The 27,227-nt window shown below is 33.1% G+C and overlaps 2 protein-coding genes across 4 annotated transcripts; both read right to left on the bottom strand.

Annotated features, from left to right (window-relative positions):
- Nucleotides 1–26,463, bottom strand: MCTS1 (malignant T-cell-amplified sequence 1 homolog). Of its 3 annotated transcripts, none has more exons than XM_088185388.1 (5): nucleotides 26,347–26,463; nucleotides 630–782; nucleotides 463–563; nucleotides 204–405; nucleotides 1–138 (listed from the first exon to the last, which is right to left on the bottom strand). In XM_088185388.1, exons 1-5 carry the CDS (start codon nucleotides 26,355–26,357, stop codon nucleotides 57–59), a joined length of 549 nt encoding a protein of 182 aa, XP_088041514.1. In that variant the 5' UTR covers nucleotides 26,358–26,463; the 3' UTR covers nucleotides 1–56. The 3 variants fall into 3 exon arrangements, with proteins under 3 accessions (XP_088041514.1, XP_088041512.1, XP_088041513.1); XM_088185386.1 differs by lacking the exon at nucleotides 26,347–26,463 and adding an exon at nucleotides 9,640–9,809; XM_088185387.1 differs by lacking the exon at nucleotides 26,347–26,463 and having other exon boundaries at nucleotides 630–820.
- On the bottom strand, nucleotides 18,056–24,080 carry AdipoR (adiponectin receptor). The gene has a single exon (XM_088185385.1). The coding sequence runs from the start codon at nucleotides 19,960–19,962 to the stop codon at nucleotides 18,769–18,771; it is 1,194 nt and encodes a 397-aa protein (XP_088041511.1). The 5' UTR covers nucleotides 19,963–24,080; the 3' UTR covers nucleotides 18,056–18,768.
- Nucleotides 26,464–27,227: the final 764 nt, after the last annotated feature.

The following is a 27,227-nucleotide window of genomic DNA, read 5'->3' on the forward strand; positions in this document are numbered from 1 at the left end:
TTGCAATTAAATTATTTATTTATTTATTACACATATAAAAAATAAATATCAGACTCCTATTTAACGGGTTTCATCTGCCAAAGTCCGTCGTTCAAATAATGACAGTTCTCCACTCCGACGTCTTTGTTAATCTTAGCTCTATAAAGAAAATAAACAGTTTAATCAGCGAACCAGTTTATACTATTACAAAATTTAAAACTCACATGTCGTCTGTAGATAATTTAGTTAATCCTATAGCGAGAGCCTGCTGTTTGCCTTCTGCCATGATAGCGACTACAGTTCCTTTGTCGACTGTGGTCATCTTGGCGCCGGGAGATGTCAAACCGGGACACATTATGTTGGCACCGCTCAAAACGAAACGAATCGCACCCTTATCGACTTGCTCCATTGGCAGGAAAAAGGGATCTGAAATTTTTTACACACAATATATAGATTTAGAATAATTAACGTTTTTTAACTCACATTTGTGCAAGAGCCTCAAAGTGGGCATCCACGGTCCATCTCTCTGTCTGAAGAATAATAACTCTCCGGTGCTATTCACCATAAGCTCTATGTGATCATGGCTGAATGAAAAATTTGTTATATTTATAATGAACAATAAATCACAAAATGTATCAATTTAAAATTACCATTTAACGATTTTGCATGCTTCCTTCTTAGGCAGAATAGTATCTATGTGTGATTCTAAATACGGATACGACTCTATGAGTTTGCTACGAATGCCCTTCTGCACTGATGACTTCAACTGCTGCACTCCTGACACACTTTCCTTTTCATCAAATCTGAAATTAATAAATAGTACAAAAATGTAGATTTTCATCACTATTACATGATATGATAAATTGTAATATTTTGATAAGGATTGATATTTTTATAAGCTACTAAAAAAAAGGATTTTAATTACTGATAATATTCACAAGAGATCAGATCAAGATCGATCGGAATTATATTTATAATAAATAATCACTAATTCTAACATTAGGGCTCATGTGGGATTTGAACCCATGTCTTTCATATATGTTAATTAGCGACTTATTTTTCTATTTGCTTGTAATTTCTTTAAAGAAAATGTCGAAGATTAATTCGTTATAAATTACAGTTTGAAAAGTACTTGGCTGCGCAGCACATATTTTTTAAAAATTTTATTTAATTAAAATTGTCATTGTCTCAATTTTTTAATTTCTCATATTTCCTAGTTAATATTATGCAGCTGTGGACTTTATCATATACTGCTATTCAATTTTCAATCTCTTATAAATCAATACAAATAATATTTTTTGTAGTTGCTACGTTAAAGTCCACATCAACAGCAACTAAACGAGTATTTTGCGCAGTAGGAATAATTAAAATATGTTATAAATATATGTTCTATTATTTTTTAAATTAAAATAAATATTATTGATACATTTTATTATGAACATAAAAATGTATATGCATATGAAACTGTGTACATTATTCAAACTGTATTTATCAATTCTTCATAACTTCACGAATATACTTAAATATTTGTAAACTCTACTAACAAATAATGATTGAAAACGATGACCGATATTATGTATATTCAACATTTACAAATTTCAACAAGGAAAAAACGAAGCCATATCTTGAAAAGTACTAAAACTCATTGCAAGCCTATTTATTATGATTTCATAAAATTTTACACTCGATATTATTAAAATAAAATTATTTTACTAAATTAAAATTACGTTTACGAGACTTTGACCAAGTCTACAGAAATTTACAATAAAAAATGATAATGCTATAAAATTATGATTTGCTTATTGTTTTTATATACAATGCAATTGAAATACATAAATTTACACAAACTTTGAACCTATGTTTTATTATATGTCTGATAAACAATTTCTATGTATTTAAAATATACAGTCGTGTCAATTTAAAAAATAGTGTTGATAAGCAACTCGAACAACAGGTCTTGTTCAATTACAATATAATCTTTAACACAAAGAAGCAGATTAAGTATTTAATTCTTCAACATATGCATATAGAGCAAACGAGTATTTGCGTTAGATAACAACTTATCTCGGATACAATTTTTATTATATAAATTAACTATAAGAACTACATAACATGGACAATGCATAACATTTATGAACATACATACGTAAATATATGTACATAACGTTACAATTATTATTTCACAACGGTTATTTCGTGAAAGTAACTGTACAAATTTCTATTCGCGTCTCGACTTGCATAAGAAATGTAATTACGTTAAAATCAGTGGTTTCCAAACTTTCAAATAAGTCATTTATATACACACATCGATCGCATTTTGTATATAACGATTAATATACATATATTGATTTTTATTAAATAACAAATAATATCAAAATATATGTTGAGAAATACAAATATAATCAAAGCACAGTTCGCGGAATTTGATATTATTACGTATTAAACTTCATGGCACATGCTTACAAACAGCAAATTCACATAAAAAAAATCATAGCAGTCTAATCGATTAATTTTATTACGTCATAATAGTTTTAATCAATACGGCTGATAAGATTATACTTATAAGAAGGTAATTAATGAGATGAAAAAGAATTTTTAGTAATGCATATTGATTCATGGTCTGGTATCAATGTATCATTTATATACTCTTACATGGTTCGAGAAGCAGTGGCAAACGCGTTGACATTTTGACAAGACCACGTTAACTGACATTTGAAGAATATGTGGAAGAATTTGGTAAGACATGAATATATTTACATAAAATTCTATATTACATGCTAAGTTAAAAAAAATATGATATAAAAAGGGTTCTCAATCGAATATTCGATTATTTTAATTATTCGCCTAATTTTCAACTACAGTAGACCCCCCAATAACACGGTAAATTAGGAACGTGCTATTTGGGGTGCGTGTAGTTGGGGGTCTACAAGAAAATACTCATACTTTTTTTGCAATCAAGCGCGTGTGGTGAGATATCCTCCCCTTAGGTCGCTCACACATAAAGTAACGGGCACCCAAATAGCACGTCACCAATTTACCGTGTTATTGGGGGGTCAACTTCTAATAATTGTTTATACTATCTCGAATGAAATTTGAAAATTGTATACTTGAGCAACACAGATAGTCGTTTTTTCTCTCAATATACTACATTCACGAGTGACTAGTGCCGCTCCAAAATCTATGGTACTTTATGCGCCTTTATTTTGTTTCGAAATGCAATACAATAAGACGCTTCTTCTTAACAAAAAAAGTTTTTACGCCTTCGAAAAACATTTGTAAATATAATGTTTATCGGTGTCTACTATGACCGAAATTCGCAGAATTGATTCGTTGAACGAAACAAAATATTGGAAAGGCGCACCCTTTATTATCGTTTAGCACTAATCTCAAAAACAGGTGTGCGTCGCTAATTTTTGTGAAGTTCGTGTTACGTTTTTGTATTTGTTGTTACAAGGCGCCAAGATTTTATTTCAATCAGTTCAATAATTCGATCGCGGTTAATTTATTTCTAATTATTTAATTTATATGCGAATTCGCACAAAACAAACGCCGAAAAAATTCAAAAAGTTTAATGATTATAAAAGTAATTAATGATTAATTAAAATAATTTTTATTATTTTCTAAATAAATAATATTTTACAGGCAATTAATTGATTTATTGCAATTGTTTAAATTAATAAATATTGGTAAAAACCAAGGAAAAAATTACGAATATATTCGAATATTCGAACACTTCATCCAATTTTTATTCAATATTCGATTAGTTGAGAGCTACGAATAATTGAGAACCATAGTTATATACCAGCCCGATAGATGAGTGGTATAAGTATTGACCCGAAAGACCTGGGTTTGAATAACATAAAGACCTTTGTGTTTTTTTTAATTTCTATCGTTTCTGGGGATCGAAATTATGGATTATTATATAATTATAATTCCGATTGATCATCACAGATTAGGCTTACCTAGATTTTCCTAATCTCACATATGATATCGTGATGAATAATTAAAATCGAGCTAAGTTGTTCATAAAAATAGCCTCAGCCTTGTAATAAAATAATAAGTGGACTCCACAGCAACCACCTGTAATACCATCAGCAGTTTTCATTGAAATGAGCGTGAGAAACAAAAATATAAATTAATTTTCCATACCGACTGATGAAGACCGTTCGTGATAATAGACGGATCACTATATCCATTCAATACTTTCTACGAGAGATATTATCATATAAGAAAGGACTGCACTTTGAGTTGCAAAACAATAAGACGCCACTTGTTCATTTGACAGATTGTTCCAAGCTTGTTCAAATGACGAATTGTAATTTGTTTAAGCTTTTAGTCCAACAATTAAACCCCTTTTTTTTTAAATTGGTCGTGGCAGTAAAAAGTGGGCGAGCACTATGCTTCCCTCTAGCTGTACATGTGCATAAGATTTATTTATTCAATGATATCCCTTGGGGTAACCATACTTAGCGTTATAATGCGTTGAATGACTTCTTCTAAGTTTGGTATCATTGGGTTGAAAAGCTTGAGAGGCGAAGTACAAATACTTTCACTTTATATAATCCGTAATAAAAGTTTATACCTTTGTTTATTATTTAATTTTTAAATGTACTGTATTATACTTCGCATTTAGTGACCGAAGTCGAAGAGAGAACAAAGCAGCAGCAGTTGTCGCGATGAGTAATCGATTATTGAATTTGCACGGATGTCCCGCTTTGGCGACCGAGTTTTCCCTGCGGTTTCCTGAAACTCAGTCATAATGCGTCGAAGGTGGTAGAGCCTCGACTGCCACGTGCTGCGACAACAATATCGATTTGCACCAGTGCTGTAATAAAACATTGATGACATTTACATGCGCGACGTGGCGTTGAACCTTGCCCACTTGGGAATTCAGAGGAGACGACACAGAGGTCTAAAATCTATATAGATGCAACCGTGTCTCGATTGGAGGTCGATTTGCTTGATTGAATCTTGAAAATGTAATTCATTACAAGCTCTGTTAACGACGAGAAGTTTAGATAGTGCCACTTATATTTAGTTGTGGCATTCGTTGTTCACAGTTGACGAATCGACATTGCTATGTAGTACAACTTATGTAGTGTTATTCTAGTTCTGTTCAAATAAGTCTAGGTCAATATTAAATAGAACGAGATGTGAAGCTTCCTGCAGCGCAAATAAGTGGATAGTTAGGTAATGTAATAGTGAAATAAATATCCGTTTATACATAAACATATGATTATAAAATGCTGAAGTTTTATATACAAAGAAGAACGACAATTTTATATTATTTTCATGGTCATGTAGATTATGTTATATGTAGTTCAAATTATGGTCAAAGACATTAGGATACCATATATTCGTCGATACACACAGCAATTGTTACGATACAGCAAACAGAAAAAATAGAACAATATAAAACTTTTCTTCTGGCAACGGTCCATTGTTCTATTTTTTGGCGAAAGGGTCGATGTTGGTGCATGCACGCAGGGCCGCTCTTACGTGGGGCGAACAGACAGCCGCGCGCACTTACACACACTCAGCAAATAAAAGATTCGCACAATTAAGTATGTACTGTAAAAATTGTGAAACATAATATGACAAGTTTGTGATAGATTGCCGATTTAAACATTAACTGGGAAATGTATGAAATTTAAAAAATATAAAATATTCATAGTTTAAAAATATATTTTTATATTATAAAACAAACCTATTTTTTAAATAAAATAACAATATAGAGTATTAATGCACTTTTCTGTTCCATCTTAAAGCAATAGCAATTTATATATAAACATATTCAATATTTATTTATTTTTTATTAAATCTTCCGTTGTAACCTGACAGGCGTAAGCTCAATGCGTTATAACGGGGTAAATCTATACCAACTGAGTAGGTCAATCAGACATAATAAGTACCTACAAGTAAGTATTAACCACCAGACTGAAAGACTGGGAATCGGTAACATCTCTATTAATAATTATAATTTATTATGTGTAATATAATTTTTAACCATAGCCGTATTTTTTAATAAATAAAAATTGGAATGCCACTGCCGGGGCTCGAACCCGCAACCTCAGAGTTACTAGTCTGATACGTACCGGACTACGCTATTCCGTCCTTATATATATGTAGCCAATTAAGCCTCAGAATTTTATTTAAATAAAGTTGCAAAATCTACCAAATGTTTTCTCTGCACGAGAAATTTATTTCAAAGATATAACATGAGGAAAAAACGCATAATTTTAACGCAGCAGTTTATTTTCTTTTTCTTTATATTAAAATAAAAAAATATTTTACGCTGCTTTTTTATTAATAAAAAAATACTACAATAATATGCATTCAATGAATCTCAATAGTTACCAGTCCATTGTGGTATAATAATTATATTTGTGTATACTACTACTGTAAATCTTATAATATTTAGATTGTAGAACAAAAACATTTTACCAAATAAAAATAGCGTATTGCACGGAAAAAACTGTTTATCCCAGAAGAGAAAAAGTATCAAAATTCTATTGATGAAGATTCTACTTTATATTGATTGATTTTTTCCACTAAATGTCACAAATTTACGTACAATTTTTTTCATACAAAGAAATAAGAATTCATTACATGAGTCATTTGAAAGACTGTTAGTAAGTTTCAGTAGTCTCACATATACTGTTAACTCGATAAATGATGGTGTTAAGAAAAACATCACGGAAGCAATGAAACCAATTCCATATGCACTGAATGCGATGAAACAGATGTGAGCGAGTGGTTAAATTGCGATGCGAACGATTCTGAATTGCAAATTTTGAATGATGAGGAAATAATTGAGGCCATGTCTGACTTAATCGAATAAACAAAATCAATAATATAAAGAGCCAAGATTGAGGAATATCGGTCCTACAGTTTCTGAAGTCTCAATGCTCAAAATTATACGTTTTTATTTTCAAATGAGTTTTGATCCATTTGGTAGAGACCGGATTAGCTGACTTTTGAGGTCGGTCGACGAGAGAAAAATCTGTTTAATGATACATGTATATATGAATTGTAGATCTTCGTACAAGTCCGAATCCAATAATATATGTATAGATCGCGATTCGCGAGTTTAAGATTGAGACGAATCTTGCAGTTCATGAGCCGCGAATTGATTTTGGCTCCCCTGCAAGGTGTAATTTTATATTATAACAATCCGTGATTTAATTTTCCATTCTCGTTATTTTCGGTTCATGTTAATTTATTTAATTATACCCAAAATTACATTGATTTTTCTAGTTAAAAGTCAATGTAATACGAGAAAATGTATTCTACGCTCGTTTCAAGATTATTGTATTATTTATTTATTTAGATTAAATTAATACTATTGTAACCTAACAGGTTACCCCAATGCGTCACGATGGTCGAAAACAGTAATTGTAATATTTCAATAAATAATTAAAATAATATAACACAAAAAATCATAAAATATCAAAATTGCATGATACGAACTGGACCAACTCTTCGTAGCTAACATTAAACATGTCAATGTGTAATTCCAGCCACAGCCACATAGGCGAGTCGGAAAGTGCGGACGTCCTAGCCCCAACGACCATTAAAAGAGGACGCGATCGTGATAATTAAAAACAGTACTTGTCAATCGTTGGTCTCCATTCTACCAATAACTTTTTTATATATAATTTTATATAATATAATATATACATATTTATATATTATATAGCATTAATAGTAATTCACTATTTTATGTCAAGAATGTTTAGCTAATTCACAACCAATATACCGACCAACATACCAATGCTCATATCTAAACCAAAGGGTTTCGTGTACAATGCCTTTATAATAGCACCAAATAACGTTCATTCAAGTCTCGAAGTTCCTTTCAAAGTCTAATTGTACTTAAACAAACAGATAATGAGAATTTACTAAAACTGCTTGTCGATCGATCAAAATCTGGCTTTTATCATCGATCAAAGTATTATCATTTAAATTATTATTGTGAGTTGATGCAAAATAATATACGACCAATTTGGTGTATAATCTAGAAACATAGATCGAATATTTTGATTTCAAATTATTATTATGAGTAGATGCAACATAATATACTACCAATTTAGTATATGACTATTTTAACAACTATTTTTATATAAAACTGAAAAAGATATTCAATTTTTCTCATATAGTTATTTTTCTTCTTTCTGCAAATGTATAGTAAAAAGTCTGTATAGTGACTTTTTGTCTAAAAAAAGACATTAGCTTTAAATGTAAATTGACTAACCCCACTTTTGGGTAAAAAATACTTGATAAAGTCACTTTGCTTCTACTCTAAAGTTATTTAAACGGCTATTTCAAACATATAAAAAGGAAATAACAACTCATTTTGACAAAAGGCCTAACAGTATAAGAGCAATTGCATTATAATTAAAAGATTTTGCGGATTATACTGGCTAGCACATCCGCCGCGTTAACCACTCGTAAGCACCGGAAATACTACTGATAGACAATGCGTCTAACCTGCATAAAAACCAATAATTTCATCTGCCCCTTGTATTAACGATCTTCGCAGTTTCCCTTTAAGTGAACATATATTTTTGAATGAATTATCTAGTGGTGCAATTGACCCACCAACATCCATATCTGTGATTCGCCAGAGACGTACAACGGCGGACGATCAAACAATTCGAGACGAGAGGGTCAAAGACGATTCGAAACAAGCTCAGACAGATAAACGTCATTCGAGGCAGATCCGCATTGATACAAGAGACATCAGCGGATCGTTTAAAAGACATTGCGACGACAATCCTAGCTTTTCCACCTACACTTAGCTTACGGAATACAACTCGACACTATTTCTCTACAGTGATAAATTGTAGTACATAAGTCTTCGGCCTCAAAACCCGAAAGTTTCATATCTCCAAAATTGTCAAAAAAAAAATGACGCATTTACACCACAAAATGTCAATTGTTTCGCGGACTTTCTCTATTTTCTGACAAATCCGCGAAAAAATGATCTTATTACTTTATTTCAATTAAATAAACTATGCAGTATTTAGTCCTTAATCAATGAGTTGATTCACAATAATGTGAACACGCAACAGTATAATATTAAGTTGCTAGTTGTCATTGAACATTATCGCACAAAATAGCGATTTCTACACAAGATTCGTTTATAAATGTTTCATAATTGACTACTAAATATATTGCCCAATTATTATCAAACTTATAAGTCTCTCAGTGAGAATCAAAAATTGTACCGCTAGAAAAATACTTTCTAAAAATTCGACTCTCTCGTTGAATCTGCTGATATAATTCGTGCAATCACTATAATTTGAACCACACGTTCCAACCAAAGAAATATATTTTTATAAAAATGGCGCAGACTTTCAACAATGTGCATTATTGCATGACACGTTCATATATCGTCTATTAAACGCTATAACTAGGATGGCGTGTCAAAGCCACTGGATATTAAAAAAGGTTATGCTTATTGAAGAACGAGGTCATATTAATCAATTTATTATTGCAATTAAAATATTACAATTTTTAAAAAAAAAATATATATATATAAGTCGAATGCTTCGAAAGCAATCTCAATCAAGAGAGGTTTATCTGATTGATAAGTTGATCTTAATTTTCCGGGTCCACGGTCCGAGTGGGTATCTATCGTAATTTTCGAAGACTTACGTAAATATTTTACTGCATACGTCACGCGGGCGAATCGCAAGTGGGCGATGTTTGGAAGACCAGAATTCAAATTGAAAAATCAATATGCTGCAGAAGATCAAACTGTGGCACGGTCCGTGGTACAACTCGGCACTGTACGATGCAACGGTAAACATAATGAAAAAAACACTGACCGTGTACGACACTAATATACTAAGTGGACGAAGAATGTGTTCTTCTGTTTTTTTCTAGATTTAAAAAATAAATTCGACGCTTCGGTCAAATCGAATATTATGCCATAAAAATCAACATCGATAAATTGTATCAAGTCTAAACATTATAAGACCACATCAGCTGATCGGAATTCGTCAGGTTGTGTTGAACTCGACAAAAAAATGACAGCTGTCAACGGTCAGTGTTTTTCCTATCGATTCTTCGGTCTAAGGCTTAATTTATATACATTATACATATATACATATTATACGATCTGTATTAAATATATATTATACGATCTGTATTTTACCCTCAAGGTTAATTTTATATTGACAGATTGTCAGCATAATAATACATGGTCTTTATCAAGGTATGTTAGGGCCAATTTGTTTTATTGGACTCGCAACACTGTCAGCTGTCAATACAACAAGCCAAGCGTGCTTTCTGCCGCCCCTCTGTCGTTATTCCCGGTTCGTTCGTCGCCCTGAATACTTTCGTCTCATACATACATTTAAAAAAAATCGTTGAGTTATTCATGGGGTCTTCAATGTTCTGACCAAGGTTCACTCGCACCTAACCTGTCGAACGGTTTTGGTACGAGCGAGATATTTTATAAGATATGTATTTCTAAATTAAATAATTTATTTCCTATTTATTTTTATTTTGGACGTGTGCTATTTTCATTTTAACCATTTGATATTTATTCTGACCCCAAAGTTTATTTAAATTCTGTCCATTTCATTTGTTGCAAATAAAAAATACATTATTGTTAAATTAAATAAAATCAGCAATAACACAAAACATCATTATTTCAAATACAATAATGACACTTGAATTATAACATGTGTTTATGTAAACAAAAACCAAAGTTGGTTAATAGGCCACAAATTTTGTTTCACAACATTTTGTTGTTTTTTATTTATCTGTTTTTACCATATCAGAACATAAAATATATTTTATTTATTGAAAATAACCATAATGCCTAACAATTTTCCCCAATGCGTCACTATGGCCTTATACAAAATAGTTTGATTAAGCATTTCATACACATACATCAGGTCACACATCCATTAATATATTTACATAAATGTTGAATTATACTAATAAATATTTTAAAATGATTGTACGCACACATGTGCATCATGTCATATAAATAATTCCAGCTCCTCGTAACTGGGACCAAAAACAACCTTGTGTCTGGCAAACTCATGTAAGGGAAGCGTTCATGAGCGCTGACATCCTAGCCGCAACATAAAGAACAATGGACGCAATTGCGACTCTCTAACACTAGTCGAGTTAGCAATCTGAGGTAGAATAATAATGGATGTGGTTCTTGAAGAGCTGCTTTTTCGGTAATTCCAAAAATACGTCCAAAAAAACGGTTTTCGGTTTTTTACAAATCCAAAAACCGGTCAACTAGTTTTAACCGTCCCCGAAACATTAATTTGTTGTAAAATTTTTATTAAAAAAAAGATATGTAAGCATTTATTCAAAATAATGCAAAACAAAATCCTTGTTTATAAATATAGTATTCATGGTAAAATAGCCATAAGTATACAACAAAGAAATGCAAGAAAAAATTATGTGATATATTTGAGAATATACATACATTTAATAATGATGATTTTGAGAGGGGTGGTTAGACCCTAATGCGATTGGCTCTCAATTGACCTCGTTTTCTATTCATCAAAGCTTCCTCGTAGGACCATTATAAAACATGCAATACTCGGTCACACCATCAAAGATTGACAACCAACGACGACTACGGTACCTACTCTCAGAAACGAAACTGTATTATTCAGTACTATTCAAATCATTAAGACTAGCTACATTTATGTATAACATTTTTTTGTAATTTTTATATTCTGTGCAAATAAACTATTATTAGCTTTTGCGGTATCTAACTAGCTGCAAAAATCACACCACTCAGCACCTCTATTAATCCCTTCATCTATCAAAAAAACTGTAAAAGGATTCTTATTTATTTACTCAAAGTATAAGAAGCATTTGACTCAAACGTGAGTAAATATTTAATTATGTCTGATATCAGTTTTCAACGTCACAATAATTGTTTCCATCCACATATGTTTATCCTCAAATCCAAACATAAAATATATATGAAGATGTGAATGTTTCGAACCATTCTCAATAATATACGGTGCAGCGTTTGTTTGAAATAATGTAAGACGCATTTGAAGCATTGTAATAAAATATTGTATCAAAAGATCATATAAGATGCCGGAATGTATCCAAATTGACAACGTGCCAAATAATAAATTATTATTAGCGACAATTTTAGGGCAATACTTTTGCAACATTATTGACTATTTTGTTATCAAAGAAAGTACATTTTTTAAATTATAGTAATTGTTTTTCGTTTCTGTAATATCTATCATAGTTACACCACAAAGCGTAAATCATAACCAGTATTCCGCAGTAGCTATCGTGATATACGTACACACTTCTGTGACGGTTCTCCTTTATAAATCCGATTTAGTAATATATCAGTGTATGGTACTATATATATTCAGTTAAGTCTATCTTATTTTTATTGTGTTTTTCAACGTCTATGGTACTAGCTAATTTATTATGTAATTTTTAATCGATTTTTGTTGCTATTTAAAACTAATTACTATGGAGAGATGACTTATAGAAAACTTCAATAAAAGAAAATTGTTACGAAACCGGAAAATTTATGCTCGAACGTCAATCAGCGTTATCAATTGCTACAAAAGCCAATGCAATCTCTGACATGTCTGCCGTGACAATGAACCAACTACAAAGGTCAATTGCGCATTAGCACTCAGAAACGAGAAAACATATGTATGCACGTATTTATTTTCTCTAGTGATGGGGTTACGCGCCTTGAACTTACGTTACTATTTCAAAACATGCCCAAGAATAACGAGCCTGTTCAAATCAGGGTTAATAGTGACTGAAAGGGTATTACTTGCCCTTTATAGATCACTTCAACGCATATATTTTACTTAATTTGTGAGACATAAGTCTAAAAATAATGTTTTAATAATTTCAGAAATTGACTGCCAATTGAAAAAGCATAAAAAATATAACATATATATATATATATTTAACTAGACGTGTATGTATGTGGGTATTTATCTGAACACGGCATATAAGTGCGCATCAATAATTTAACAACGTCAATGAAAGTTTGTAATATGTAATGTATGGTCCTGTAATATATTTGCTAAATATATAATAAAAAAAGTAGTCAAGACCGCATAAGAAATATAACTATACCAAAATATTTTAGGACAATTTAAATGAGCAATATATAAAATCACTGTTCCATAAAACGAATTGTTTGTGCATTACTGTTGGACAAATTAGGTGCGAGCGAGCATTGGTAAGAACAGTGAAATATTATGAATAGCTCCGAAGAATTACCTAAAGATTTTATTACAAAACATCAGCGTGTGCGGCGCAATGATGTCACTCTTAACACGACATATTCGACTATGTGTATATATAATGTACATATCCAAATTGATTACGTCGGAGTGTGTGCGTGAAGTAGCAGTTATGTTAATTAGCTTCAATGCTAGTTTAAATATGAGTTCCTTAAACTGATAGCATAGCTGTCCAGCTTAAGGAACACAGCCCTTCCATTAACAAATAAAAAACATAAATGTATAAATTTTCTTCTTCCAGTTTTGCCAACCAAAAAAAACAATCGCAGTCTGGAGGGATTAAATTCGTTATGTTCAAGTTTCCACTTCCGCCTCAAAACAGCTCGCGTACTATTTCCAGTGGAGTCTATTTTTAAATTATTCTTATGCCGCGACATTTAAAATGGGACGTCGTCCACGCGGAACGGAACAAAATGTGGAGCGAATACGAAAATAAAAATTGAAGAGGTCGATATAGCCAAATTAATCGAGCCGATTTTAATAAAGTTCATAATCTGATGAACGATCAGTAAATCCATTAGAGGTGGACTTTTACATGATTTGTGTCCGATAAGATAAACGTGTTTGATAAAATAATATACGAAATAGTTTTCTTTCCAATGACCTTTGTACATTATAAGCAATTAGCATCAGACTAACATATGTATCGTGCGTAATCAAATCAAAACTGTTTTATAATTATAATAGTTTAAAATAAATATAAAAAATATTTTATTCGGTGCTTTCGCGACATCAACCGACCGTTCCCACTATGACAGGTATGGGGCGATTTCATCCCTAAAAAAATGCCGCATATGGGACGAGGAAGATTGTAAAGAAGTGATTCACGAGAGACCTTCACATTCCCAAAAAGTGACTGTTTGGTGCGCATTGATGTCAGGCGGCGTCATTGTGCCTTACTTTTTTGAAAACGATGAAGGCCGGACTGTTATATCCAATGGTGAGTGCTATAGGCGCATGATAACCGATTATTTTTGGCACGAAATCTCATATATATATATTGATGTGGAAGACAAGTGGTTCCAACAAGACGGCGCAATGCCACATATCGGATGCAACGTTGGATGTTTTGCGTGAAAAGTTCACAGGTCGCATTATTACACGGTTTGGTGACGTTAACTTCCCGCCAAGATCATGCGACTTTACGCCATTGGATTTTTTTGTGGGGTTACGCTAATGTCGTGTCTACACCGAAAAGCCCTAAACGAGCACCTAAAAACCAACATCCGCCAATTTACAGCCGAGATACCGCCCGAAATGTACGAAAAGTTCATCGAAAATTACATCGAAATGATCGGCTGCTGCAAAAGGTCCGGAGGCAGCCATTTAATTGATATTATTTTTCATAATTATTAAAATGTGTACATTATTTGAGATTTCTTTAAAAAAAAGTTTCAATCAAAAATCAGCTTTAGCAATAATTTACCTTTTGAAGAACATTTTTTAAATTACAATACAAATATTGAATTGTCTCAATCTTTGGCATTTTATTTTTCTGTCTGATCTGATTACATTTATTGCTTCAACGGTCGCAGGCGTTCTCCCGCTTCTCTAAAAGATTTATCAGCGAGCGACAACCATTGGTTATTTTTTTTGTTATATTTGAAACAATACTACGTCTTCCAGCGTTATGAATAACTATATTTTAATTTCATTAAAAATGTGTTTTTATCTCATTGATTAATAAAATATTGTAAAGGTTGCAACTTTATCTATGATTTTTGTAAACGTTAACAACTCATTGCACAATAAATTTACAAGAGATCACACTAATTTGGCATAAAAAATAAAAAAATATAAATCGATAGAAAAATCAATATGAACATTTTTTTAAAAAAGTATATTGATTATAAAAAGTATTGTCGGGACTACCCATAATCGTTGCGTCGAAATCAATTTTTTTTCGAAAGACGAGTTTTTAGTCGACATGGCAAACAATTATGCGTATATTTTTAAATATTCCGTTGTAATATTCCAAGCGTAAGCCCAATGCGTTACAACGGGGTAAATCTGCACCAACTGAGTAAATCAATCAGACATGATGAATATACAAGCATGTATTAACCACCAGACTGAAGCCCTGGTGTATTTCTAAAATAACCGTTAGACCTTACTTTAACAAAAATATACAAGGATCAGTTACAAATATGTCAAAAGAACGTGTATGCGCCATCCCCCGAATTGTGAATTTCAGAGAATGGCGACATCGCGAAATGTACCAATTTCGAATCTATCGTTATGCCGTTATACACGTAATAATCTGATAAGAGATCTGTATTAAACGAATTCGAGGAGTCTGCTGAATCATCAGAGGATGGAGGACTGGAATAAGAACGAATTGAATGAGTTATTACTCAAGGGTATATTAGCCAGAACACTACCGTAATCAATCATAGAATTACCACTTCGCTTGCGACTTGGAATAACGAGCGTTCAGTCAAACTCGCACCAGCTAAACAGTCATGAGCTCAACACGATATTCGATACGACTTGAAGTACTAGGCGAAAATATATCATTATTGTCCAAATTGTACCGCCACATTATGATTTAAAAATATTTTATATAAAAAACTAATTATAAAAGTTCCGCAATCTTATGTCGAATTAAACAAAAAATATGTTTAAACCTGTATTTCGAGATAAATACAGTTTTTTTAATACCAGTTTATATCACTGGACCAGTGCAACAAACTTACTTTCCGATTTTATTTCCGACTTTATTGTGAACGCTTTCAAGGCTAAATAAAATATGATAAGAATTAGTGAAAATTATTATATAATTCTTTCTAGAGTTTTCTCACAGTTATTATACATATAACTAGAAAAATATTAAAAGTATAATATTGACTTAAAACCCATTTAATTGTCATTTATGATAGGAACAACTTGAACTTTCTACATCTGGAATTATAAGCAAGTTAGTGGGAATTTGGACCAACTGATTATAATTATCAAAATTATGTGTTATTTTAGATGCTTCGTTGAAACATATAAGTGATTAATTTTCGATAAAAATGTAACAAATGGCCCGATAGCATCGAGATTAACTCAAAAGTAATAAATCGCGATTGGTCAATTTTACGTAACAACTACGGCATTTGACCGGATGAAATCGTGAAGATTTCTTTGCGTTACAACATGATTCATTGCGTCGGTACTTCGTCCGTCTTTTTCGATAGAATCAATAACACACGTACATATATCATGCATGGAAAGAAATGTTTATTCTAATCGCGTCGACCTTGAGGATAACCATGCGTAAACAGATAGGCGTCAATAATAAATAATTTAAAAGTGAGACAATAACAATCGATTTTAATACTGAGCTCTTATAATACACCACCGCTGACGAGTGTTCTTTTCAAAAGTTGCATAAAAAAATACAATATCGGATCGCGTGCCATGCATGCGGCGCAACTGATCTACGTCGGGTGAATGCGTTCGACGTTCCTGCAAAAGCGTTGTTCTGTCATCTATTCACGCAGGAGCGTTATTTCAGCTTTTTACAGGAGGGGGGGGGAGCAAAAGTTGGCTAGTCAGTGGTCGTTTCTTTTAATATTTCGATCTCATTAAGATCATTAAATTATATGCACTTTTCTGGCTAAATTCAAGGGGGGTAAATGCCTTCACCTGTTTTCATCAGATGACGTACTTGCGGCCAAAGAATTCGAAACAATAATTCATAAGCATGCTTCAGATCATATCGGAGGATACTTAAATGAACAACAGCTTGGTTTTATCCCGATATATGTAAATATCATCTGTGCTGATTTCGAAAAGGCTTTTAATGGTCATGCCTTTTTTCCAAATAAATGATGGTCTTGTTTTTTGTAAATTATTTTGCTCTTCAAATCCTCTTAAATATTTTCGACATGGACTACACAAGTCGTAAATCTGGAATTCCTCAAGGTTCTAACAATGTTTCTTATGTTTATTGATGATATTAATCAAGTTATTCGTAATTCCAAATTCTTACTTTTCGACAATGACTGAAGTATTCGTTAAAATAGATTCCATTGAGGATTGCAGAAAACTTCAATTTGATGTTGAAAATCTATCACCTGCTAATAGATTATATTTAGCATTAAAATGTCATTCTATAGCCTACTCCAGAGCAAGAACACCACATAATTTTGCCGTTTTAATTATTTTTTTAGGGATAACCCAATAATTTATGGATCAGAATCAGACGTCATTTCAGCTTTTTTCAGGGGGAGTGGGCAAAAGTGGTCCAGTATTGGTCGTTCTTTTTAATATTTAGATTTCATTAAAATTCATAGCATTCCATTTAACGACATGCATTTTTCTGGCCAAATTCAAGAGGGGGGAACAAAAGACACTCGCCAAGATAAGTTAACTAGATGTCCTCTTTGAACAAAAATGTCAAAGGTAACACCAGCAGCATCCCTAAATTAAAAAAAATTGTGAAATGACCTTTTTATTTTTAGTGTCCTTTGATATTTTCAAAATCTGGTCATCCTAACTAAGATGTGAAATAAATGCGTTTCGCGAAGTTGCTTAGGAACCATGTCCGCAATGCGACCAAGCTTCGTATTTCACTATTGCGCCCATCGTTCTCGCAGATTCTCCTATGGCTCGTACCATTCAGCTCCTTAACGACAGTTATAAGTACAGCTGGTACAGATCATATGGGAAGATGCACATATCTATAATATTTGTTTAATTATTATTTTTACAAAGAAGATGCAATCGAAATGGAAAATGACTCGACAGACGTACTTTGGATGTAATAAGTGTTTTGACAAGAAGTAAACAATAATAATAAAAGTCGATTTCGTTCATATCATTTTTATTATTATCATTCTTATTAATATATATTATGCAATATCACATTATTTGAATATTTTATTGTTTTTTTTTAATAACATTTTCATATGTAATTTTTATTAAAACATCAATAAATCTATATTTTATTATAAAACAGTGTCTAAAACCTTTCATTACAGTAGTTAGAATATTTCATAATGGGTATCGACAGCCCGCTTCTTCGCCTTTCTCCCGAATGCGAACCATAAAATTATAAATGATAAATAAAGAGGTATCTAATCGCAAAAGAGAAAACGGTCCAAGCGAAACGCTCTAAGAACAATCGAATAACAAAGAACAACAACGATGAACCGAAAAGGAACAAATGAATAAATATCAACAAAAACAAAGTAAGTACATAAATAATTGGCTACTTAGGACTACAGACGGGATTCGTAAGAGCGAGTAAAAAAAATATAGTTAACGTCCGCTCGATGCGATTGTGCACACTGAACCCGGCAACGAACGAATAAAATCAGTCTCGAGACGATTTTTATTACTTTTTATTGGTGAAATTGCACACAAGTCGACGGATATATTAGAAAAATATAAGCGATGGAAATCCGACGTGACACGTATTATATATAATACATATACGGATATATAAAAATACACAATTTGTCAAGTTCAACGTCCGAATGTCAACGTCCGAATCGCAAACCCTGGTAGATCGCACTCCCTAGAAGACGACGACGGGCGCGGAGTGCGCGCACTCTCCGACCGTCACCCTGTACGACGCCATCTCGCTGATGCCGTGGTAGTGTACGAACGCGGCCGCCAACACCAGCACGTGGAATATTTGGTGAGACTGGAACCAGATGTCGCACTTTCCGGGAAAATATCGCTCGGGGACGCGCAGCGCGTACACGATGGCGCCGAGAATGTAGAGCAGTCCCATGAGGACGAGCCAGCCGAGCGACGCTTTGCTGACTTGATTGAACCAGCCCTCGGTGACGCCGTAGTGGACGGCGGGCACGACGCCCGACAGGCCGAAGAACATGAAGACGCCGGCGCGGAGCGGTCGCAGCCGGGGCTCCGAGAATCGATCCCAAAGGGAGACGACGATGGACATGAAGCCCAGCACGACCACAACGGAGAGGTAAATGAGCTTGGGTTGGTAGTGGCAGTAGAACGAGTAGTAGAGCCACGGCACGAACGAGCCCATGATCAGCATGGCTATACCGCAGTAGTCCAGTTTAGAGAAGAGCTTGCCGACCATCTCCGAGTGACAGCAGAGAGTGTGGTACGCGAACGAGAAGCCGAGGCAGACGATCGCGCCGACGAAGAACGCGCCGAAGATCATCTTCTCCTGGATGCGGATCTCGACTGAGGGGCGCGAGACGAAGTAAACGGCCACGCCGATGAAAGCGACGCAGCCCAGAAGGTGGGTCCAGATATTACCGGTCTCCGTGTGGATCCTGAATATGCTCTTGAAGCAGGCGCCGAACGAGGGCAGCGGAGGCCTGTGTCCTTTGTGCAGGAAGTCGTTGTCCTGCAGCCAGCGCGGCAGGTTGCGGAAGTGGCACACCTTCCAGGAGGCTTCCCACACCTTGCGGACGAACTCCTCGGCCTGCTCGGCGGCGTTGTGAGCCAGCGCCCCCAGGTCGATCTCGTCGGAGAGCACGCCGGCCTTGAGCACTTCGCGCATCTCCTCCGCCAGGAGCTGGCGGTCCTCTGGCGTCGAGGGAAGCGGGCACCCCGCCCCCTCCTCCTCGGCCAGCTCCTCGTCCAGGAGCTCATCCAGCTGCTCGTCCAGCCGCTCGTCGAGCCGCGACGCGAGGCTCGCCGAGAGCGCCCTGCGGCGCAATCCCTCCAGGCCGTCCAGTCCCGCGATGTCCCGATCCTCGTCCATGGCGCGGGCGAGCGCGTTCATCGCACCGCTTCACCGTTGCACCGCCGCACCGCCGCACCGCTGCACCGTCGCAAACGCGAACGAACGACAGACTGCGAACGACGGCCGATCGAGACGATAACACCGCGAATGTCGGCCATAACAATCCGAGAAACGTGTCGCGCGTTTACGACCAAAATATTTTAAAAACAACATGCAATAACTTACAATGAATTTCATATTTTCCAAATATGAACGATATTTCCCAACAGTTTTCAAATTAACCTTAGGAGATGACACAAAATTTTGTATTTTAAAAATCAATATTACTAAAATATCTGAGGAACCAGACTAAGAAAATACTATTGCGCACTAGGGAGAAACCCTCAATTGTCAGTTGACAGTATACAGTATACTCGTATATAAAGCCGTCATAAAACCGATGGGGCTCTAATCCAAAGATACCAAAATAAAATGCTAAGGATGATATTAGATGCCCATGGTTTGTTCTAAACTCGTACATACACCGAGACCTGAATATGGCAATGGTGAAAGAATATATCTACAAGACAAACATAAAATATAATACTGACGAATCATTCTATCAGCTTGCTGAGGATTTAACAAAAGTCCAATACAGAAAACGCCCCAAGAGGAAAGAAATTATAAAGTAAAGATTAAAATGATATCTTCAGTTGCGAAACGAATCGCTGATGGGCAACTCACCCACCTGCCACAAAACGGACAAACAATTTGTTTAATATTCCATAAAAACAGATTACAATTTTTTCATACACTAAAAAAATCAAAAAAATACTACAGCTTATAAAAGTACAAAAAAATTATTTATTCATTATTTTTTAGTTTAATCAAATCAACATGCGAGTATTATTTGTTTAAAATAAATTAGCATTTTTTAAATCTAGGCACCATCGTTAAAGTTAGATAAAATGACTCATTTTAAAATATTATAGCGCAAAACACATTTATTACAAAACAATAACCAGTAATAAAGAATAAATTATTCCTAAAGTGGGCGAGAATAATTTTATTTTTAAAAACGATTCGAAAACACAACGGTGGTGTCCAAGGCGGCTTCCATAAATTGTCACAGGTTTTTCTTGAAACTTTAACCCCCCCCCCCCTGTACGTCGTCACAGAACCAAAATAATACAATGGCAACTATATCATAGGTAGTATAAGATACGTATTTGTGTGTAAATGATGTTGCTAAATATTTTTTTACACAACTTCTGTATAATAATAATAATAATAGAAGATGTGCTCGATATGCATAAGCATATATTATAAATAAGTCACACAGTGACACATTAGAGCTTGGTGAATTAAACATTATATTTATGTTTTAGAAAAACTGTTTTATTAAAAAAATTCAATTAATAAAAATGCATTAGGCATATGCATTAAAAATATTTTTCCCTATGAATAAATTTAAATTAGTTATATATTACTTCCCTACCCTCCTCCTGGCACACTGTCACAATTCTGCTGACCCCTCCTTAATATTTTAATGAGAAATTTGTTTTTCAATTTTAACTAAAATTTTGAATATTCAGAGATATATTCGACATTGTACACAGTAATCGATTTTTAAATTGTCATCTGTCATTACAAATCTTAGATTTAATTATCTTAATTTTAAGAAAAAATATTCACACATATAAGTTGTTCCAATTGCAGCTGTAATGCTCATCGCCAGTTTTACTAAGTTAGAGAATTTATCATTGCAGACATATTTCTCATAAAACTGAACTTTGTTATTGGCCTTAATCATATATTTTAATTCAGAGGATGACTGGAGGTCTAATAACTCCATCTGCATATTTGTTAGAGATGATTCCACAATAATGTCAAATGAACAACAAAAAGTATTGAACATATTTTCGTAATTCTTTTAATATAAAAATCTCATATTTAGAAAAACGTTTTTTGTCATCGTTATATTTATGTAATAATGGAAAACGGACTGTATTTTTTAATTTTAACAGGCTTTCATAAAGTATAAGTTTTGCTATGAATGCTTTTATATTTTGATAACAATCTGTGATCAACTTGTCTTCATCTTGAAGCTGCTTCTTGAGTTTGTTTAATTTCATTGTAATGTTTATAAGGAAACATAAATCCAAAATCCCATAAGCACCGTAAGAAACATAAAACCAATTCACCCAATAATTCAGGATCTGATCGTTTTCTCTCAAATTTCAAAATCTTTCTAAGCATTTTCCGCAACTTAACCATCGAATTTTTAAGTAAGAAATAAATCGTTGTACTCAGATTCCAATTCTTGGAGATAATCTTGAAACTGACGATGCTTTGAAGAATTGTTTTTTACTGTGTTAACTGTTTTAACAACAATTGACATCGCACGGTTCATATTATAGTTGCGTACATAAATTTTCAAGGTGCAAAAAAGAATGGCAAATGAAAAGCTCTAAAGATTTCGAGTTTTCTGTTAATGCATCTCTATGTCCAAGAATTAATTTAATAGCTCCAATATTCTTGCCGGTCATTATAGCTGTGCCATCTGTGGTGATCCAAGTTAGTTTTGTTAATTTCAGTCCATGGACACGCATGCATTTTAAGACAGTTTCTTTCATATTTTTTTCTGCTAGTTGTATTTTTACAACTAGCAGAAACATTGAGAAATTCTTTACATTCATTTTACTATCCACGTTTCGAATAAGAACGGCAAGTCGAGCCGTATTCATAATATCTTTTGTTTCATCCAAAACCAGTGAGAAATATACAAACTTCATAGAAACAATGTTCAGTGTTGCACAAATTTCATTTGAAATCATATCAATTCTTCACGCTAAAGCTTAATGCTATTTTTTCTACAGCAATTTCTTTTATGCAGCGATAATGCATTCTTTGACGTATTCACTATCTGAAAATGGCTTCATTTTGCTTCAATAGTATGCGATGCTGGCTGCACTGATTGCACTGACAAAATTTATTTATATTTTGCTCTGCAATCAGACTTGCCTTAAGTATTTGTAATTTTACTTTCCATTCGTCGCCAGTATATTTTTTTAAATCATCATGTTTTTGTTCATGTTTTCTCAAATTGTACGATTTTGATATTGAAGTAGAGCCACGACAAATTAAACATGTAGCTTTGTCTTTCATCTGAATGAAAAAATACAAATTGTCTGTTTTCGTTATCAAATATTTTGGCTTATGACGAATTGTAAAAAAGTAATAAACTAATAGGTAAAAGAACTGGGATCGGTTACTCGGATCCTGCCATAAAACAGTTTATACCTGCAAATTTGTAAGTGCAGATTGAAGAAGAAGGCGACAAATTTTACGAATTTTTATTCTTCTTTGAATATTTATTTTGCGCTGTTTATGTATAATGACTCGGTTATAAGGCGGGTCACACAAAAACATTGACTGGGCCGCATGCGGCCCACAGACCGCGGGTTGGACATCGTTGGTCTAGAATAAATTTCAGACACGGCACTTTTACTTACTTTTGAGTAAAATGCAAGAATCAATTGTCATAAAATATTTACCTCTTTTTGTTTTATAAACATACGTTGTAGGTAAATATCAAATTTAATAAAAGTCTATGATATAGTGACATGTCTTCGTTTGATGTTAACATAAGTACGTGAGAATAACCATTTATTAGACAGACTTATCCGCAAACAACAATGGTTTAGCTTAACAATAACCATCAAAAATTGGTAGAATACCCACAATTGCACAATAGCCACGAAGACTTTCTAGTCATCTATTACCGCAATTATTTTTTTCATAAGATTTGAAACTCGTCTAGAAAAACATTAATGGCCTCTCATTAAATAAGCATTTTTTTTCAAGTATCCTTCATAATTATCAGACTGCCACATTGAAACTTGACTTTCACGAAGGGTTGAATATAGAGGTGGAGCTGGTAGCTAGCACAATGTGGATTTAAATATAACTACGTCTCATCACTTATCACTCGCCGAGCGCTAGGCGGTTGACAATCATTCATCATCGTCGATCACCACTTGCTTGACAAAAGCCCTCGGATCGACGACCACTCAACTGACTCTCCGTTTAGACTCCGCCTATATTTTTCTGTACGAGTTTTGGTAAGTTATAAATTGTGTACAATAAGCTGTTATTAGCTCCTCTGACATCAAACTAGTTACAAAGTCACTACACTTGGTCACAATCAGACAAAAAATAATTATCTAGATAAAACCAGCGATAGCATGGGAACACCCAAACTCCATTGTTAAATAATGCTTTGATCAGTTGTATATATTTGTCTAATTTACAGTATTTCCTCAAAAAAAAAACTAAGTATTAGCCATGTAGGCATTTCCCAAAATTAAGCCAGTATGTTTACACGTGAATAATCCAATTTAAAACTGCATCGGAGTACAGTAGATAATATTTTTCATAGAATAAAATAGAATTTTACTTCATAAGAGTGGAATTCTTGATTGAAAGCAAGGAGGAAGAGAAAGAGGATAGCGATTAACTAAATGGTATCCCTTTATATTGCACTCCGTAATGTAATCGTGATAATTTATGATGTGTATCTCCCAGTAATGAAATATTGAAACTATTTTTCGTACTTTTTCTCATAATTTATCCACTCGCACTTAACCGTTCTCATTCTGAACTTTCATTAACATTCTATAATTTGAAAATAGAAGCTAGCCTCGAATAGTGACCGGAATAAAATTAAAAATTAGACACGAGCCTATATTTAAAGAAGTATCATATATTAAATGCCTACATGCCAAACACTCTTTAGGAATATCTTTAAATTAAATTAAAATCACCGGCACTAAACTTATTTTTTTCTTTGGTAAAGTCGAGTTAGATATCATAAATAAATTACTAATATATAAATCTATAATGAAACCTGAAATATCGTTTGCTTTCCGGTTTAGGGATATAAAATAAATCGTAGTAGCAAATAAAATTACATACACAGCAAAATATTTCACAAAGAATGGTATAAAATGCTTCATACTTTGTCCGAAACTTAATGCTACAGTGACTTTAAAAATAGATACAGAGATCAACTGAGACGATTATACAACACATATCAAACTCGAAACATATTTTTTATTACATAAAAACAATAAAAAACGATAAATTTGTAAAGTAATTAAGAGTTTATCTTTGTACAGAAATTTCAATTTAAATTTATTATTATTTCTAATCATCGACATTAATCAGAGAATCGGGGACTGGGTGGGATGTTGGACTTCCCCGCAATTCTCAAAGGTATTTATAAGGCAGAACACCACGGTATTGAATAAATTTTAGCACTTCATAAATATACTGCAGAAATACTGCTTTGCTTCCAGTTTGGAATAACCGAGAGTTCAGCCAAACTCACACTAAACAGAGCTATGTCAAATCAACCATGACGGCCCTCAGAAGACAGAGGAAAGCAGCCGTTTACTTTGATCGTACAAACAGGTCTAACTAAAGCAGTCTTCATTGTTTTTGCTTGTTTTGATACATCATAAAAAAACAATCGGCATATAAATTTGAATTAATTGTCAACGAAATGTTATTTATAATTCGAAATAGTTAACATTTTAAATACAGTTCATTACCTTATTAAATTGATTAAAGTTTAATAATTTAGAATTCCAACTTTATATATCGAATAAAATATCAAGTTTTAAAAACACAATCATTTTAACTAACAAAAAAAACAATGAATTGCTTTTAAAATCAGTATATCTTTGTTGCCAAATTTAGCTGTATAAAGACTATATTTAAAACTTTTGGCAGTGTTAACAAAGTAATGAGTATTTCGTGAATCATCCGCTTATTAGCTCTATATGTACATTTTATCTGAGAGATATATAAATTTAGATAAATACAATATTTATTATCGGAAGTTGATTGATATAAAGCTATAGTTTTATATTTAATATACATATCACATAACATAAAAGATCTATTATGTACAATCATTACATTGGCGTTAAGATGTTTTTAAATAATATTTGGCAAAATACTACATTGTGATAAAATTAACATGAAGCATTCAAATGCTGGCATATGTAATGTCGAATGGATTGCTTACATTAAAACTGTAAGGCCATTTAATTCTTATTATAACTTACATTAAAAAACTTATATAAATTTGTGTTTTTGTATATAAAATACATCAACATTACTTATAACATGTATAAAATATGGACATGAAAGTAATTTATAATTTATGTCAAGTTTGCGTGTAATGTATTAGCGTTTAATACAATACAATACAATACAAGACACACACTAGTTAGAATATGGACATACAAACGGAATATAAACGAGATTGTTAGTAAAACATAACCTCTTTATTGAGGTTTGAAACTATGCAAAGTTTTGGTTTATAATCGAGTTGGTTGGGCTTAAAATTATTGTTGAAAAGAAAAATTCACTTACTTCTTGAACATGATGAACGGTAGTCGGTAAATACAGGAGAATTAATAAAGTAAACCGGAACGGGCAGGTCTCTTCAAATGACAGCTCCGTCACGCTCCTGTTGCCAACTTAACGAACAAATTGTTTATTTTTTATTTTAATGTTAATGAAGAAAATATTTTTAAATCGAAAATAAAAGCATACATTATTTATACATAAATAAAAAATATTAGAATTTTTAATATATTATTTTTCCTAATATGTGGGTAATACCGAACATAAGAAAATAGGTTGATGAGAGGTGAAAATATATTTTAAATAAAATATTTACCAATTCACTATTTTCTCCCAAATTAATATTGATAAAAAGATAGTATAATTTTGCCACGAAGCCAGTTTAACAATTTCCGAAACAAACTAAACTTTATTCATATGAAAAATTGCGTCTTCCAGTTAAATTTTGTTCAATTTTCGCTAATAACGTTTAGCAGACGAATGATGATGAGTGGCAATGACGCATAGATTGAGTTGCTGCGGTAGTATTTTTGTTAAATGTTTATAATGTTTACATGTTTGTTATTGAAATATACGCGAGTAAACGGTGGACGAGGTACCACCGACCGTTGTCTTGCCATTGAGGTCCACCAAAATAATGCATTGACCCTCGCCGCCGTCTAATTTCAATTTTACAAGCGGTGTGTTGAATAAATACTTATTATTTACAAAATAAATATAGCAGTTTATTATTATAAGGTCCAAAACATTTAAGCCGCAAATCTCTTTAATCTTTCCTTATCTGTGATGTGTAAGTAGTACATATTGGTGCTAATAATTAAAATATATATAATAATATAATAAATACTGAGTTAAGATTTTAAGTATTAATAAAATAATAATAAGTA

The sequence above is a fragment of the Plectrocnemia conspersa genome, unplaced genomic scaffold (genome assembly GCF_051122295.1).
Source record: "Plectrocnemia conspersa isolate PC_06_02 unplaced genomic scaffold, ASM5112229v1 ptg000005l, whole genome shotgun sequence".
Taxonomy (NCBI): Eukaryota; Metazoa; Arthropoda; class Insecta; order Trichoptera; family Polycentropodidae; genus Plectrocnemia; species Plectrocnemia conspersa.

Coding starts and splice junctions, on each gene's coding strand:
- MCTS1 (XM_088185386.1), bottom strand. CDS start 9,794: ATGTTTACCGTTGCATCGTACAGTGCCGAGTTGTACCACGGACCGTGC. Junction 783..9,639: donor GTATGCAGTAAAATATTTAC/GTAAGTCTTCGA, acceptor TATTAATTTCAG/ATTTGATGAAAAGGAAAGTG. Junction 139..203: donor AAATTATCTACAGACGACAT/GTGAGTTTTAAA, acceptor TTTTCTTTATAG/AGCTAAGATTAACAAAGACG.
- AdipoR (XM_088185385.1), bottom strand. CDS start 19,962: ATGAACGCGCTCGCCCGCGCCATGGACGAGGATCGGGACATCGCGGGA.